Genomic DNA, 16,446 nt, shown 5'->3' on the forward strand with positions numbered 1-16,446 from the left:
TAAATATAGACAAAAAGTAAAAAAAAAAAATAAAAAGATTATTGAACAATAAAAAAAAAAATTGGTGAAACCTTACAAGAAGTCAACAGGCAAAGAAATTCGATTTGCTTATCAAAAAATTTCACAGTCAAGAATTAATTCATGAGTGCTGAATTGTATGATCTGGTAAATGTAGTAAATGCTGAGATACAGGATACCAAAAACGACGAGGGTGTAATTAAATACTCGAGGTATAATCGGATCCCTAACCTTAATGCAACAGTTTCGGACAGACATTTGTAACTTCATATGTATGTAAAAAATATAGGTAATATGTTAATAAAAAGAATAATTAAAAAAAAAATGCAGTCTAGTTATGGTCTTTTTTTTTTTACTAATATCCGACTTTTAGAAAGATCGAACAAAGTCCCTATACTTTTTTGGTACTTGTACCTACATCAAGAAGTGTTCTTTTGTACATTCTTCGGTTCCAGAATTGCATTTCCCATTTTAAGTGTTTTTTGTAAATAAAACAAAAATCAATTAAATCAACAAAAACGCACTTTTCAACAGAAACAACAAGAAATAAAAAAAATCTATCAGATATCTTTTAAAAAGACTGAAATCCATTGCTTTTATTTAAGTACTAACCGCTAGACTACCGATTTTCAGGTCCTAACTTATACCGAGTCCTAACTAATACTCGGTACCAATTTGACAGTTCTAAGGCTTAGTACTTTTGTGAAGAAATCACTTGGTACCAATTTGAGTACTAACGATTGGTATAATAACCAGGTACTACCTAATTTTGAGGACCTAGCTAGGACCAAGTCCTAACTAGTACTCGGTCCTAATTTGACAGTTCTAGGGCTTAGTACTTGAGTGAAGAAATGAGTTGATACCGATTTGAGTACTAACTTTAGGACTAGGACCGGTGCTAACGCTAGGACTCTGTGAAGAAATTGGCCGTTAGCTAATACTTGCACCGTTTACAATATAATAAGGCAAGAGTTTGCTAAACAAAAAAACCTCTTTCACTTAATATTACTTATTTTTTATTTGTTTCAACAAAAATAATGTGCACTAAATCGATGGAAAATGTTGTAACGAACAATGAATAGCTTTATTTTTTGTCGTAGAACATTCTGAAGCCGAGTTATTCCCATGGCTGCCATTTTGTAGTAACTCACTTTAATACAATGAACTTACATACAACGATAGAAAATATTATAAGGAAGAGAATGTATGTTTAATTTTTGGTTTACGACAAACTGGAGCAAAGATATTACCTTAGAAGTAAAATATCCCAAAAAATGCGTTTTTGCGAATAACTCCGCTAAAAAGAATGATCAGGTGGTGAGAAATTGGGTTTAAGCCTTTTAAATATACCCCTATTGATCCCTATTGAAATAAAAACTGACAGTGCTCTGTGCGCAAGGTCAAATGACGCTTTGACTTGGAGTATAGGTCTTAATCAGAAATAAACTTAAACAACAAAAAATAAATTTTCAATTCTTGCCCATTTTTGACTAAGAGCCATTTTTTCAATCTTTTAATAAACCGTCAGTTAACTGTTCGACGAATAAAGTTATTAGGCTCATAAAAAATCAGATAAAAACATTGAATTTTTCTATTAAGAATAATTTATTCTACAGAATAACAAAACTAAACGTCATTTTTATTCATGATTTTTTTGTTTTCTTGTGTTCCACTGTATTTTTTTCAAAGTTCTTTCAAAACAGCTTTGACAACTATGGTACTGTTATATATAATATTTTTGTTGAGATTATTCCTTAGAATAATTTTTATTCGTCTCTGAAAGAAGCAGATAGTTTTATTCTTAGGAATAAGCTATATCTGCTTGTTGAAAAATTGATTTTTTATCTATCCTTAGGAATAAGTACTAACTGACTGTTTAAATGACTATTGAAAAATTGGCCCTAAAGCAAAAAAAACACATTTTTTGTGGGAGAAATTATTTTACCTGGTAAAAGAAAAACATTTTTGAAGAAATTTTTTTAAATCTTCGTTGAAAAGTTGGTCAACCCTTTCGAACCCAAGCTATGAAAATCAATATTAAAAAATGTTTTTTCAGTTATATGGTGTCAAAAACATCACAACTAAGAAATATGAATACCAAAAAGTTATTTTCCAAAATAATAAATAGCAAAACTAATGTGTTACTCTCTTGTTACATGTAAGTAACATGCACTGTAGACTGGGCCAAAAAAATAAAATATTTTTTTTTTTGAAATTAACTTCGAAAATCTTGTTCAGGATGATGAAAAAAGAATTTGGTGAAAATTTGAGCCGTTAAAAAAAATTTTAAGAGGTCTATCATCGGTGTTTTTTATTTTTATACATGATATGATGTTTTACAACAGAACTGCTAGACGATCAAAGTAAAAAAAATTTCTGTTCATTTTTTCTTATATAAAATTAAATTTCCTACAAAAAAGATCTTATTGAAAATTTTCGTCAGACGAGCCGTATTCGAGTAATTAAGCTTTTTAAATCGAAGTGTTTTTTCAATTTGCCTGTTTCACTTTGGAATTTTGTGATGAGCAAATAAGTGAATAGAAAAATAAAACCTCGACAAATTCTTATAGGAAATTTAATTCTCTACAAAAAAGGTCTTGTAGTAATTTTCCCTAAATTGAGTTTTGAAGAAGTTATTCACGATTTAAATCGAGAAAAAAATTAAAAAATCAATTTTCAATTTCAAAATTTTCTAATTCACTGAAAATTCAATATTTTCAAATTAGCAAGATGTTTTCTTGTAGGGAATTAAACGTTCTATAAAAAGTTCCTTGGCAGCAAATTAATTGCTTTAACCGTTAAGAAGATATTCGTATCAAAACCAATGCCCTCTGATTTCAATAATTTTCTTATGACAAGTATGCATTTGCGATTTGAATACGATTATCTTCTAAACGGTTAAAGCAATTAATTTGCTGCCAAGGAACTTTTTATAGAACGTTTAATTCCCTACAAGAAAACATCTTGCTAATTTGAAAATATTGAATTTTCAGTGAATTAGAAAATTTTGAAATTGAAAATTGATTTTTTAATTTTTTTCTCGATTTAAATCGTGAATAACTTCTTCAAAACTCAATTTAGGGAAAATTACTACAAGACCTTTTTTGTAGAGAATTAAATTTCCTATAAGAATTTGTCGAGGTTTTATTTTTCTATTCACTTATTTGCTCATCACAAAATTCCAAAGTGAAACAGGCAAATTGAAAAAACACTTCGATTTAAAAAGCTTAATTACTCGAATACGGCTCGTCTGACGAAAATTTTCAATAAGATCTTTTTTGTAGGAAATTTAATTTTATATAAGAAAAAATGAACAGAAATTTTTTTTACTTTGATCGTCTAGCAGTTCTGTTGTAAAACATCATATCATGTATAAAAATAAAAAACACCGATGATAGACCTCTTAAAATTTTTTTTAACGGCTCAAATTTTCACCAAATTCTTTTTTCATCATCCTGAACAAGATTTTCGAAGTTAATTTCAAAAAAAAAAATATTTTATTTTTTTGGCCCAGTCTAATGCACTGCCTATGACCACCGAAAAAAGTCGGGCAACTGGGAAAAAATTTTTTTATAGAACAATAATGTATGCTACTTCTTCTAAGCCAATAAACAAAACATTTTCTGGATTAACATTTTTTATATCTTTTTTTTCAAAATTATGACCATATACAGGGTGTCCCAAAAGTTAACGTCGAAACGAAAACGGTAGATAGGGTTGGTGGTGAAAGTTATCAGAAAAATAATAAAAAAAATCGCAGCCATATATTTTGTGGGTTATGGGCATTTGAAAAATGTCCAAAAAATGGTCACCCTGTGACGGTTTTAAATGTGCCGTGACTACAAATCTTAATTTTTCTCAGTTTTTTCTTTTGTTACGGAACCTTGAATAACCCTGCTATCAAATGCATTCAAAAATGTTAACCCAGCTTAATCAGTTTTAAAGAAAATATTACTTTTTTACCCAACTTAGTACTACAATGTTTTACATGACTCTAATTCAATGAACCGTAGTGTAAAAAAATGCACTACGATGTTTCGGCAAGTTACTTTAAAAGTTGGTGTGTTTAATTCTCTTTTTAAAATGGTATAACATTGTTGAGAATATTCCATAAATAGCCGAGATACAATTTATTTTTTTAAGAAATCCGACTTTTTTATTAGGTAATTTTTCCATATTATTTAAGTTTTGTACCCTTTCAGAAGCTTTCAGAATACAAAAACTCAAATAATATGGAAAAATTACGTAATAAAAAGTCGGATTTCTTAAGAAAATAAATTGTATCTCGGTTACTTATGGAATATTCTAAACAATGTTATACCATTTTGAAAAGAGAATTGAACACACCAACTTTTAAGGTAACTTGCCGAAACATCGTAGTGCATTTTTTTTACACTACGGTTCATTGAATTAGAGTCATGTAAATTTGTTTAGTACTTAGTTGGGCAAAAAAGTAATATTTGCTTTAAAACTGATGTAGCTGAGTTAAAATTTTTGAATGCATTTGGTAGCAGGGTTATTCAAGGTTCCGTAACAAAAGAAAAAAATGAGAAAAATTAAGATTTGTAGTCACGGCACATTTAAAACCGTCACAGGGTGACCATTTTTTGGACATTTTTCAAATGCCCATAACCCACAAAATATATGGCTGCGATTTTTTTAATTATTTTTCTGATAACTTTCACCACCAACCCTATCTACCGTTTTCGTTTCGACGTTAACTTTTGGGACACCCTGTATATGGTCTTTTTTACTTTTACTTTTTACTTAAGATTAAAGTTTCTTACCTGATAATCTTTCCCATATTTTCTAACACCGCTAACAGCAAGTAATAATTCTTCATTGGTCCAACGAGAATTTATACGGTTGGAGGATTCATTAGGACGCAATTCTTCCAAACTTTCTGAATTTTTTCGTTTGATTGAAGATATATTTTGTTTGTTAAGTTGAACCTGCAATACGGTGCACAAAATTAAAAAAAAAAAATAAATTAATAAATTATTTACTGTGTTAAAATTAGAAAGCTGCTTAGAAAGCGAGGGCATGTTATATAAATTGTTATGTTTTTACAAATCATTGCCCTAGATTTCCTCCACTACACAAAAAAAAAACTTTATGCTACACAAAATTAAAAAAATAAAAAGGAATGGGACAGGAGTGAGGAGGAGGAGGACAATGACTCTATTTTTAGTGTGAATGTGTATTGTGAATCAACACGCCTCATCTAAGAACAAACTATGTTAATAAACTTGTAGAATAATAAATATTCTTACTTGACTTAGCAATGATACAATTTCCCTTTCAGTATTTGCTAGCAACTGATCTTGATTATTGCTTGAACTAGCGAGTGCTACAATGTCATCATGGTTAATGTGCATGCCGCGCGGTGGTTTACGCTTGTGCCGATCTGCATTACGGTCACGGTATCTTTTGCCAAAGTATGGACCAGCAGTTGGCCTTTTATTACCCGTTCGTCTTGAAGCACCCAAAACAACATCATGGAGGAAGAAATTAAGGAGAGAATTTCGATTTCAGCGATTCAATTTGGTATATTTTTAAAAATAAATTTAAGATACCTCCAGTGATGATGGCAACTGTTGCACAGTTTTCCATGCGGCGTGTCATTTAACATATTACAAGCTACACCACAGCCTGAGCAACAGCCTCCAGCTGTGGTAATAGATGAAGAATTTGCGCAATTAGCATTAGTGGATTGATTGCTTGTAGTGACCTCATTACTTGAAGAATTAGTTAGATTACTGTTTGGAGTCTGCTGTTGTTGATTTTGTTGGCGTTTGGTCGCAGAAGGGGATGCTGCGGGTGTAGTAGATGTAGGAGTAAGGCTCCTTTGGGTATTTGAAGCTGCAGCAGTGTTGGTAACATGGACAACAGCTGTACCAGATGTCGTTGGACTATTTAAAGGCATCGCAGTTATGTTGCTTGATTGCTTGTTATTCTTGTTGTCTCCAACAAGACCAACTACGTTGCCACTACCAACACTAAGCCCACCACCAACAGCACCACTACTACTACACAATTTTGAATCTTGTAAACCAGAAGAGCTGGCCAATGCCTGATCCTGTTTTGGTAATTGGAAGAAAAAAAGAACGCAAATAAAACCCTCATAATGACAGGAAGAAGAATAAAGTACAAAAAAAGATATAGAACAAAAACAATAAACAAAATATGTTTGATTTTTATCGAACCAGTGAACTAAAGTTTACACAATTTTACATGTTTTCTTTCCTGTTGTGCCTTTGAGTACCTACATATCTAGAAGGTGAATCTTAGGGTTCAAGTTTCGTTAATTTCACTTAAAATTTAAATATAAAATACGGTAATGTACTTGATAAATAATCCTCAATAATATGAAAAGGAACTTTGAATTCGTTTTATTCATTAGCGGGGTCACGTTTTTTTTTGTTTTTCTTTAGTCAAAAAGTTGGAAGAATGAAGGGATTGGACGAATATGTACCTCATATTGTTTGGACATTAATTTTATATCAAGTTTGATTAAAAAAACGATCCTTAGTTATTTTGCTTTTGTTGAGTTAGCATCGGGGAGACAGAAGTAACTTATGGATTTATTTTCTAGCTGTCTGTCTTGACTAGACAAGGAAAAAAACCCGCCGAATATTTTGAAGGAATCTCAATTGCTAATGGAAGACTCTGGCCTTGGAAAAACAAGGGTTTATAAGTGACTTTCGGTTTAAACAAGGCAGAGAACCAATTGAAGATTACGCTCTCCGGAAAAATCATGGCTTCAAGTTATTGGGATACGGAACGGATTTAGCTAATCGGTTATGAAATAGAGGGTTTAAGATACTACACAAACATTGCTACATATGTAGAAAAGTGTCAATCAAAGAAAGAAGAAGAGAAAAGCTGACACAAGGGAATCTGTTTAGCAAAACAAGGCTTCAGTTCGCAAGAGCCCATTTCGACGACTGCCTTACAGAAATGTGGGTCCGGTATATTAAATCACCCACCTTAAAACTCAGATTTGGCCCTTCCGATTATACACTCTTCGCCACTTGAATAGAACCCTTTTTTGTTTATAATTTTAGTCTCTTAATAGGTTCAATATTTTTACTATTTTGTATTTCTCCTTATCCACTCTCTCTGTGAGCAAGATCATTAATTTTCAATGTCCCGTTAGTTAAATTTTGCAAAAAAGTGCTCCTATTTTAGTTCACTTGTACACCGCCTTTTTTATTGATTTTCGTGTGTTCGATGTCTTTTAGATATTTTTAGCTAATTTCAGTTTAAATGGGTCATAAAAAAGGTAAAAACGCATCAAATCCGAAAAATTATTTCATTATTTTTACGAAACGTGCTATTTTTAAAAATTTTTTCCCATTCCGCTAACTTTTTGACCTCCCCTCATAAGTTAAGGTTTGAATGGTTTTATTATATTATTCTTTGTACACAAAACAATTTTTTAAGGTTTGGATTGTTTTATTATTTTATTCTTTGTACACAAAACAATTTTTTAAGATTTGGATGGTTTTATTATTTTATTCTTTGTACATAAAACAATTCAGTACTATTTTTTTACTTTTACTTAGTTTTTTAAATGTTTTTTTTTTTTGTTCTTTTTTCAACTATCTTTACGTCGTCTAATGGTTGGTATTGGCGTGTTTTGCAAAGTCCCCTGAGTAGACAAAGTGAAGGAAGTCATATCCAATAGTGTTCAATAAAACTACTGGAGCTGAAAACCTTACTCCAGAGCAATTTAATGCACCAGGCTGGGAGTATGCACAAAACTCATCTTCCAAATGTGGGCGGAAGAAAGCATGCCCCCCAAATGGAACCTAAGCATGTCTGCTCGAACCTTAAGAAAGGAGAAGCTCTGAACTGGCCAACTACAGAAAATCGCCTATAAATTCCTCTCTGCCGTATTATAAAAAAATAGTTTATTTAATAACTCAAACTAACTATTTTTTTATTTCATTCATTTTTAAAAAATTATTTTAAGAGGTTTTTTTCGATTTCTAAACAAACAAGCAAAAACGACTTACGAGGTTTTGCAGTTTAACCGTCGATATACAATGTAATTCGTGTAATGGGCAATTAAATTGTTTTTAATTGTTTTGAGCAAAACTCCACACTTGAATGTGTTGGTGCCATTTAAAATGCACGGGAAAACTACCACATATAAGCACTGTGGAGTTTTTCCTCTCATTGCAGCTTGTAGGGTGGAAGAGAAAAACCAACCGAAGTATTTCTTTCTCTATGATTGACAGTTTCATTATTCTTTTTATAAGAACATTACGATTTATCAAATGAAACACATTAAAGTTTCCTTAAAATGTCTGATACAAACTGCAACAACACACTTGTTCAAAACTGCCCCAACTGTGTCAACGACATAAAAGGTTGAATAAGTATTTAACATTAATATATTTCAAAAATTCATCGTGATTTAGTTTTGAATTTATTAATCATTAACAAAAATTGTATTGCGTTTCGAAATTACGCACCAAATTTTTTTTAATCTCTTAGAACTAAAAAACTGAAATAATGCAAAACCACTTTAAAAATCACCTTTCACCTATAAATCTGAAAGCCAGCTGAGATAACCAAGGAAAGTCATTGACGTTTATGGATATGGTGTTGACGGGTTCAAATATCGAAGAACTTGTAAAAAAGATTGATAAACTAAAATTTTATATGCAGTGTTCAAATGTGCCCCGTGTTCAAAAGTGCCCCACTCTCCCCTACGTACATATGTACATATGTAAGAAAGAAAAATAAAGAGTGGCCGGAATATTTTGTTTTTGCTTTTGATTTAGGTCCGTTTGGGTACTTCCTGGGCTAAAATATATTAAAAATGAGAAAAACTATGAAATCACAAACCAATTTTAAAATTTCCGCTTTTGAATAGCGACATAAAATTCAATGGAGTGTGAATAAAATGGTTCTAAGATAATTTTTGGAAAAGCCAAATACAACACCACAGAAAAATCGTCAAATGAAAAATTATAGGATGTAAGAATCAGACAGAAACCTTACGTTCAACAATTTTTTTATTGACGATTTTTAGGTGGTAAATTCATGATTCAACATCGATTCAAGTTCTTTAAGTTGACCAATTTTGGGGTGTTAGTTGCGGCAACCTGTTTGAACCAGAGTTAATTATCAAATATAATTATGTAAAATTTACGAAACTTAGAATTGCTTAATTTAATGTGCCATATTCATAGCCTTTTAACTTAAACTGGAGCATATCCAATGGAATTCAAATGCGATAAACTGGAGTTTTTCTTAAAAGCAGCCTAAACAGTGCCTCCTCAAATAATTAGCCCTAATTCTCGACTTTTCAAAAGACACTCTGTATTTACATATATGTACCTACCTGCCTCCTTTTTTTTATCTATCTAGCATGCGAGAGATCTCGCACAGATAGGCTAGTTCAAAAATAATTATTTACAATTATATACAATTATATTGCTAAAAATTGCAAGTTCAATGACTTTGTTCTAATGTTTATAATTGTTCAATTTATTTATTTTGTAAATAGAAAATGGCAACCACTATCGAAACGTCGGGAAACTAATTATATTGTTGTTTCAATAAAACACCATTATAACCAAAACAGCCGATGAGAAAAAATTGGAATTTTCTCAAACATCTTTAATTATAATAGCTATGTTTTATTTTTCTTGTGATCCAGAACAGGTCATTGTATTCATAAGCGTTACAATAACAAAGCGAAATCCTACATTTGTTGTAAAGCAAATAAATAATGATCTGATCTGCATCACAATTAAAATAAAATACGACTATTAAAATTATATAAATAAATAAATTATAAAATTCGTTGATATCGAATTAGTAGTTTCGGAGAAAATCGGATTAAAAAAACGGTTATATGGAAGGTATGGTTAATAATGATTTTCAAAAAAAATTCATTAACAGATCTTGTCTTATAACTGTGCGGATCCGCTTCTAATGGGAAATACATGTGAAAGTTCGTCTCGTGAAAATTAAAGTTTACTCGTTGTGTCTCATTTTCTGTTCATTGTTTTGTTTTTAAATCACATCACATACAAATACAAATGTAATTAATAAATAATAATTAATAAAAAAAAAACAATAGAACCAAATTTTTGCGTGATCAAGAATTAAGGCAAAAAATACAAAAATGTCCCAAAGGTAGTAAACATTTTTGGTCATTTGTAAAAAAACATACGTCGTCGCTCACTGGGGAAGAATGCCCTTAAAAGTGGTATCAAATCAGCCGTTAGAGCAAGAAAGCTGAAATTTTACACGATGACTTCTGAGACCAAGCTTAAACTCCTTTTCTGCCCTACGCAAATGCTAAAAAACACTTAAATCACTTCTTTTTAAGTCAAAGTGTATAGCATTTGATAGAGTTAAAGGCTAAAACTTACATCAGCTTTTAGCACAAACCCTCTTCTATTTTCTATGATAATACTCCAAGTGCTCCTCATTATAGATATAAGTTCACTTCTAGTAAAAAAAAAAATGTATTTTAAGAAGAAAGTCTTAAAATAATGAAAAAAATGTCACCAAAAGGCACCTTACAAAAAACGAAAAATAACCCAATTTTCAGAAAACGAACACGATTTTTTTACAGAAATACAAAATACACAACACACAGATTTAAATGACACAGAAATTATAACACGGGCTTAACCGGAACATAACTTTTAGTTCACTTGACTTTAAAATTTCTTATGAAACACGTATATTAACACTGATCACAAAACTTTACCTGTATTTTCCACATTTTTTTTCGTGCTTTACGCATTGCTTCAAACCCGAAGTTGAAGGTTCCATACTAATATTTAAAAATTATTTTTAGACCAACAAAAATTCAGCTTTAATCCAAAAATGAAAAAAAAACACCAATTTTTTTCCGAATCAAGAGTAAAAATCATGCTTGAACTAGGCTCTGCTGTGAGGAATAAGAGATATCTAGAAAGCAATGATTTACAGTTTAAAGTGGCTATTACTTTATTGAAAAATAAAAAAAATTAAAAAATTCAATTTCAATTTTCATTTTTCAATTAATGCCACCTTTAAGGGCATTCTGCCCCAGTGTGCGTCGGTTCCAACTCTCGTCTACAATGGACCTCCTTTTGTTAGCTTTGTTGAAAAAGCTAATCTACTTGTGAGGCAGTTAGCTCCCAACTCCACACTGCCAGATAGTTTCATGACTCCGCCAGGACTTGGCCACGTAAACAGATTCATGGGACGAATCTTCTTTCGCACTCGTACAGTAGCAAGAGTTCTCAAAGACCTTGGATAGTATCTCCCCCTATCGTTCTTCCGCGCTGGCAAAACCACTTTACTTTAGCTTTTTTCTGTCCTACTCTACTGAACTCTTCCCGAGTGGATGGAAAACAGCATTTGTCAAACCTGTCCCTAAAAACGGCGAATCTTCATCACCTTCAAACTACGACCGATCACACTTACGTCTATTCTTTCTAAGGTCATGGAAACGTTGATTAATTTTCAACTTAAGAAATATCTCGAAGAACGAAAGTTTATTAATGACCGGCAGTACGGCTTTCTTAGCAATTGGTCCACTGGTGATCTGATAGTTTATCTCACCGAGCAGTGGAACAAATCTTTACACCGTATTGGAGAAAGTAAGATTGTTGCACTTGATATTTCAAAGGCATTTGATAGAGTTTGGCATCAAGCTCTGCTTTCGAAAAATGCGTGCTTTTGGTGTCGATGAGTCTCTTCTTCGCTGGATTAGAAACTACCTTTCGAACCGTTCAATACAGTCGTATTAAATGGATTCAAGTCTGAACCCCACAAACAGGGCTCATTTGTCTCCGATTCTCTATCTCATTTTTATAAATGATCTCCTATATGAAACTTCTAATCCACTCTTTATTTTGCTGATGATAGTACCCTTAGTTTTTCATATTCGTTTCCTGATTCTCGCCCATGTTCTTCGGATGTGGATCTTGAACGGCTAAATATGATAAGCTCGTTAAATTCTGATCTTGATAGCATTGTCCGATGGGCAATACAAAATCGCGTATAATTTACTGCGTCAAAAACACAATGCTGTTTTCTTTCATTAGAGCGGAACCTTCCTACTATGCCACTTTCCATGAGTGTTTCTGGCATCGATGAAATTGACCAACTTTCCGTTTTCGGCATGTGCATTAAAAACCACCTCCTGTCGAATGAACACAATATTTCACACCTCTAAATTAAAAATGAGAGAGAAAAAACCACATGGTATTCAGGAGATTGTCGCAAAGCAAGAGAAAGATCACTTTTGGGTCGAGTTTTTACGGCTTTTTATAATTTTTGGTTGTTTCAATAAATTGTGTACTATTTTTTATTTATTACTCATATTAAGTTGAATCTTTTTGAAATGGAATCAGTGAGCTAAGGTACGTTCTTATAAATTTTCTTCTTATGAAAAATATACATTCAAGTTATTTTAATTCGTAGTCAAAAATGAAAAATAATCTGAAAATAATGTGTTTTCTGCACTCTTCTGAAGGCCTTAGTCATTTAGTTGTTCGCCGTAAAACACCAATCAGTTTTATATGTCATTTCTGACAGACTGACTGACTTTTTTTCTGTACGAATGCATAACTTTATATAGTACCTACAATTTATCGCAAGAAAAAAAAGTATCCAATGCACTCACGGCCTAAGAAAAAAATTTTAAAATTTATCGTTTTCTAAACAAAAAAACGTAAATGGACAATTTGTAAACGAAATTAATGATTGTGTTCGCTTAATATTTTTAAATTTTAAAGTACATAGTACATATCGCCGGCTTAAAGAAAAATTGTTCTAAATCCGAAAATGAGTTAATGATGCAGTTTTACTAATTTAAGGGTGCTCTTTCCGAATTTGAAAACCGTTTTTGTCAAAAAATTCCATTCTGCAGATAATACACTAGCCCAAAAAATTAAGGGAACAAAAAAAAATTGTGATTTTTTTTATTGATTTTCGACAGGCTGTATCTCAGTTAAAAATGATCGCATAATGACAAATGTTATGACTAAATTTTATGACTAAATATTTTATTTCTAACCTTAAAATAGGTTAATCGTTGGAACTGTTCAAAAACCAACATTTTCAAATTTTTTTTTGTTTTTACTTTTCTCATAAAAAAGTGGAAAAATTTTTTGTGATGAAATGATTATAATTTTTAGAAAGGCTATTTATTTGGCTTCAAGATTATTTTCGTTTCAAACTTCTACGATTTTTTTAGAATACAATATCAGTCCTCGAACCAAAAACCATACTTTTGACTTTTCCTATCAATATCTCAACAAATCACTCCACAGAAAATTTAAGGATACATTTGAAAATTTCATTTAATTCTCTACAAAGAAATTAAGTTTGCTTTGTTAAAAAAAATGTTTTCGTACATTTGATATCAATTTAGAAAAGCTATCAAAATAGGCCTTTTTACAGTTTTTTAGAAAATGTGCCGCTATTTCATAACTATGGGTGATAAAATTAAACTGAGGTTAAATAATTGAAGCTTAATAGACCTTAAATTAATTTGCAAAGTTTTAGACTTATTCATCAAACAGTTTTTCTGTAGTGAGGGTTTGAATTTTTGAGATAATTTAAAACACCACATTTTTTGTTTTTCAAAATTTAATTTTTTTGAAAACTTTTAATTTTCTTTGGTTTATCTAAAATTTAAACGATATTTATTTGAAAATGTTGGTTTTTGAACAGTTCCAACGATTAACCTATTTTACCGTTAGAAATAAAATATTTAGTCATAAAATCCTAAAACTAGAAGAATGTGCTTTCACATGCTTTTTGATTTGTCATGATGCGATCATTTTTTACTGAGATACAGCTTGTCGAAAATCACTAAAAAGATCATAATTTTTTTTTGTTCCCTGAATTTTTTGGGCTAGTGTATAATTTAATGGGACATAGAACAATTAAAACAAAGAAGTAGCCTCTAGAAAATGAGCCCGAGTATTCTTGATTGTTCTAAGTCCCATCATATTTTGTTCTAAGTCCACTTTTTATTTAAGGAAAAAACGTATTTGTATAGAAATTGTTCTATGTCCAATTTTGGGTTTTTAGTTTTTAAAAATATTTAAAAATAGTATGCATTTACTAATGAGGTAAACTTGTATATTTTATTCAAGAGAAAAGAACAAGCTTTATAAAAAACATAACTTGAATGGCAAACGAGCAGAAAATTGTTACTTTAAACCAATTTGAAACTTAAAAATCGTCCCCTGTAAAATTTGCTTTTTATGACTTACAATAATTTTGCTTCACGGCGACGATGTGACATAACAATGAGGAATTATATCTACGATTTGCCATACATTTAACACATTAAATAAAAAAAAATACAAATCTACTAACTACGCAACTTATTTCCAATGCATAAAAATGAAAACAGAAATAATATTGAACATTTTTCTGATGTTAATATTTTAATTTATTGAAAATAAATTTGCCTGTGTAAATAGTACTGAACAGGAAGTCATATATAAAATGCATAAAAATCGTCTAATGATGAATGCGAAATTTCACGCGCTAACATATGATGCACCTTGATTAAAATTAATGGGAAGGGATGATGGATATAAATCGTATAAGTGAAATTGTTATTTACTTAATCTGTGTTTGTATAAAAGTAATTTACCTTTTCTTCATTGTCGGATTCTTCGTTGCTGCCATTGTCGCTGCCGTTTTCGGAACCTTCTTTGCTGGCTTTGGCTTTTTCCTGACGGTCCATAACGCTCTGCCGATGACGTGTTTTTTTCCAGGAATAATAATATTTAACCAAACTCGCTATTGATTTATCTGGTAGCTATTCAAGAACAACAAAAAATTTTAATATTTCAAAATTGACACCAAAAATATACCCAAAACAAATATCTACCATTTGTCGTATACGATGAAAACTCTTGCCGTGAAACTGAAAAGCTTGTTCGAACAGTACCTTATCCTCAACAGTCCATTCATCAGGGAAAGGAGTGAAATTTGCTAAATCCATTACAGCACGTTCTAGATCGTGTTTGTGCCAAAACAGCATTCCTAAAGCTTGTTCTCCATTGTATCCATACTTTTCTTTGGCGACTGATATATACTCTTCAACTATTTAAGTGGATTTGTGATATTCATTCAAAGTTAAATACATATGTACAGTTTCGAGCAAAAAAATATCAGTACATCGATAAATATTATAAATATAACATAAAAAGAGCTTTGATGTTGGAATTTTTTTTAAGTAGAACCCTTAAGCAAACTTGATGAAATTTTTCAAGAATATAACTTTATGCTGATCAAAAATGTATATGGGCGAAAGCCCCTAACTTTATTTTGAAAATAAAATAAGTTCTAAATTACAGAAAATTATGAGATTTGTTCGATAGTTAAACCGTCTCGAAAATAAATTTTCTGATTGAGGTCATGAGGTCTATAAATCGCCGATGTCGAGAGTTTGAAGCCTCTTCCCTGTGTGTCTCTCTATACTTTTCATCGAATCGAGTGATAACCTCATACAGAGCCGACTTACATGATACCCTATCGAAGTTTTCAAGCTCCACGCCACGCGAATGATAACACGGTGCGACACTGAAAATACACCCGAGAAATAACATAGTGTAGGCTGTTCGTATGGTCGAATAATGCATAAAAATATTTTTGTTATATTTTTGGAACCCTCCATTTTTGTTTTATTTACAAAAAAAACATTTTTACAGACCATACGATGTAATCTATCAATATTTCAGTCATTTTTGTAACAACTCTCAATATGTTATATGTTTTTGGATTTCCAGACCTTTTGAATGATGTATATAAGTCTATTGTTTAAGGGGTTATATCTAGTTGTAAGTGCAAAAAAAACCTTCTTTTTTGTGGATTTTTTGTAAAGAGGCATTTAATTATATAAACCTAAAGAATACATATCCCTATAGCAAATTTAATGTATAAAAAGAATTCGCTGTGTATTTAGAAAAATATTGGGTTCCGTTATTTTTGTAGTAGATCTCCTAGACGACCTCCAAAAAAAATGTGTCTGGCGGTGAGCACGATTACTCCGGGACGGCTGAACCGATCGACTTGAAATTTTTACTGAATTTTCTTTGATACTTTTGTCAGGTAATGAACGAAGGAATAAGGTTTTTGACAATAATTGGATTTTGTATGCCATTTTAAAGTGTAAATTTTCGTGAAAAAAAAACGATTTTTGTCTTTAAGAAGCCGCCATTTTGTCAAAAATCAAAATTTTGACTATTCCTTCGTTCATTACCTGCATTTGTCTATCCTGGAAATGAATATTTTGGATTTTTCAATTTTGGGTGATTTGTATCAGAGATATCTTGCTCACCGCCAGACAGCTTTTTTTGGAGGTCGCCTAGGAGATCAACTACAAAAATAACGGAACCCAATATTTTTCTAAATACACAGCGAATTATTTTTATACAT

At 31.2% G+C, this 16,446-nt stretch overlaps 1 protein-coding gene across 2 annotated transcripts in view; it reads right to left on the reverse strand.

Moving 5' to 3' along the window:
• LOC129908814 (REST corepressor) overlaps positions 1 to 16,446 on the reverse strand; it is an 81,754-nt gene that overhangs the window by 17,130 nt on the left and 48,178 nt on the right. Inside the window, exons 4-8 of one of the 2 annotated variants that reach the window (XM_055985603.1) lie at positions 14,897 to 15,111; positions 14,657 to 14,824; positions 5,595 to 6,097; positions 5,292 to 5,493; positions 4,806 to 4,970 (exon numbers count right to left, since the gene is read on the reverse strand). In XM_055985603.1, coding sequence (XP_055841578.1) covers positions 4,806 to 4,970; positions 5,292 to 5,493; positions 5,595 to 6,097; positions 14,657 to 14,824; positions 14,897 to 15,111 — 1,253 coding nt within the window. The remainder of the gene's footprint in view (positions 1 to 4,805; positions 4,971 to 5,291; positions 5,494 to 5,594; positions 6,098 to 14,656; positions 14,825 to 14,896; positions 15,112 to 16,446) is intronic. The other variant, XM_055985604.1, reaches the window with a different exon arrangement.

Source organism: Episyrphus balteatus, chromosome 2 (assembly GCF_945859705.1).
Source record: "Episyrphus balteatus chromosome 2, idEpiBalt1.1, whole genome shotgun sequence".
NCBI classification, from domain to species: Eukaryota; Metazoa; Arthropoda; class Insecta; order Diptera; family Syrphidae; genus Episyrphus; species Episyrphus balteatus.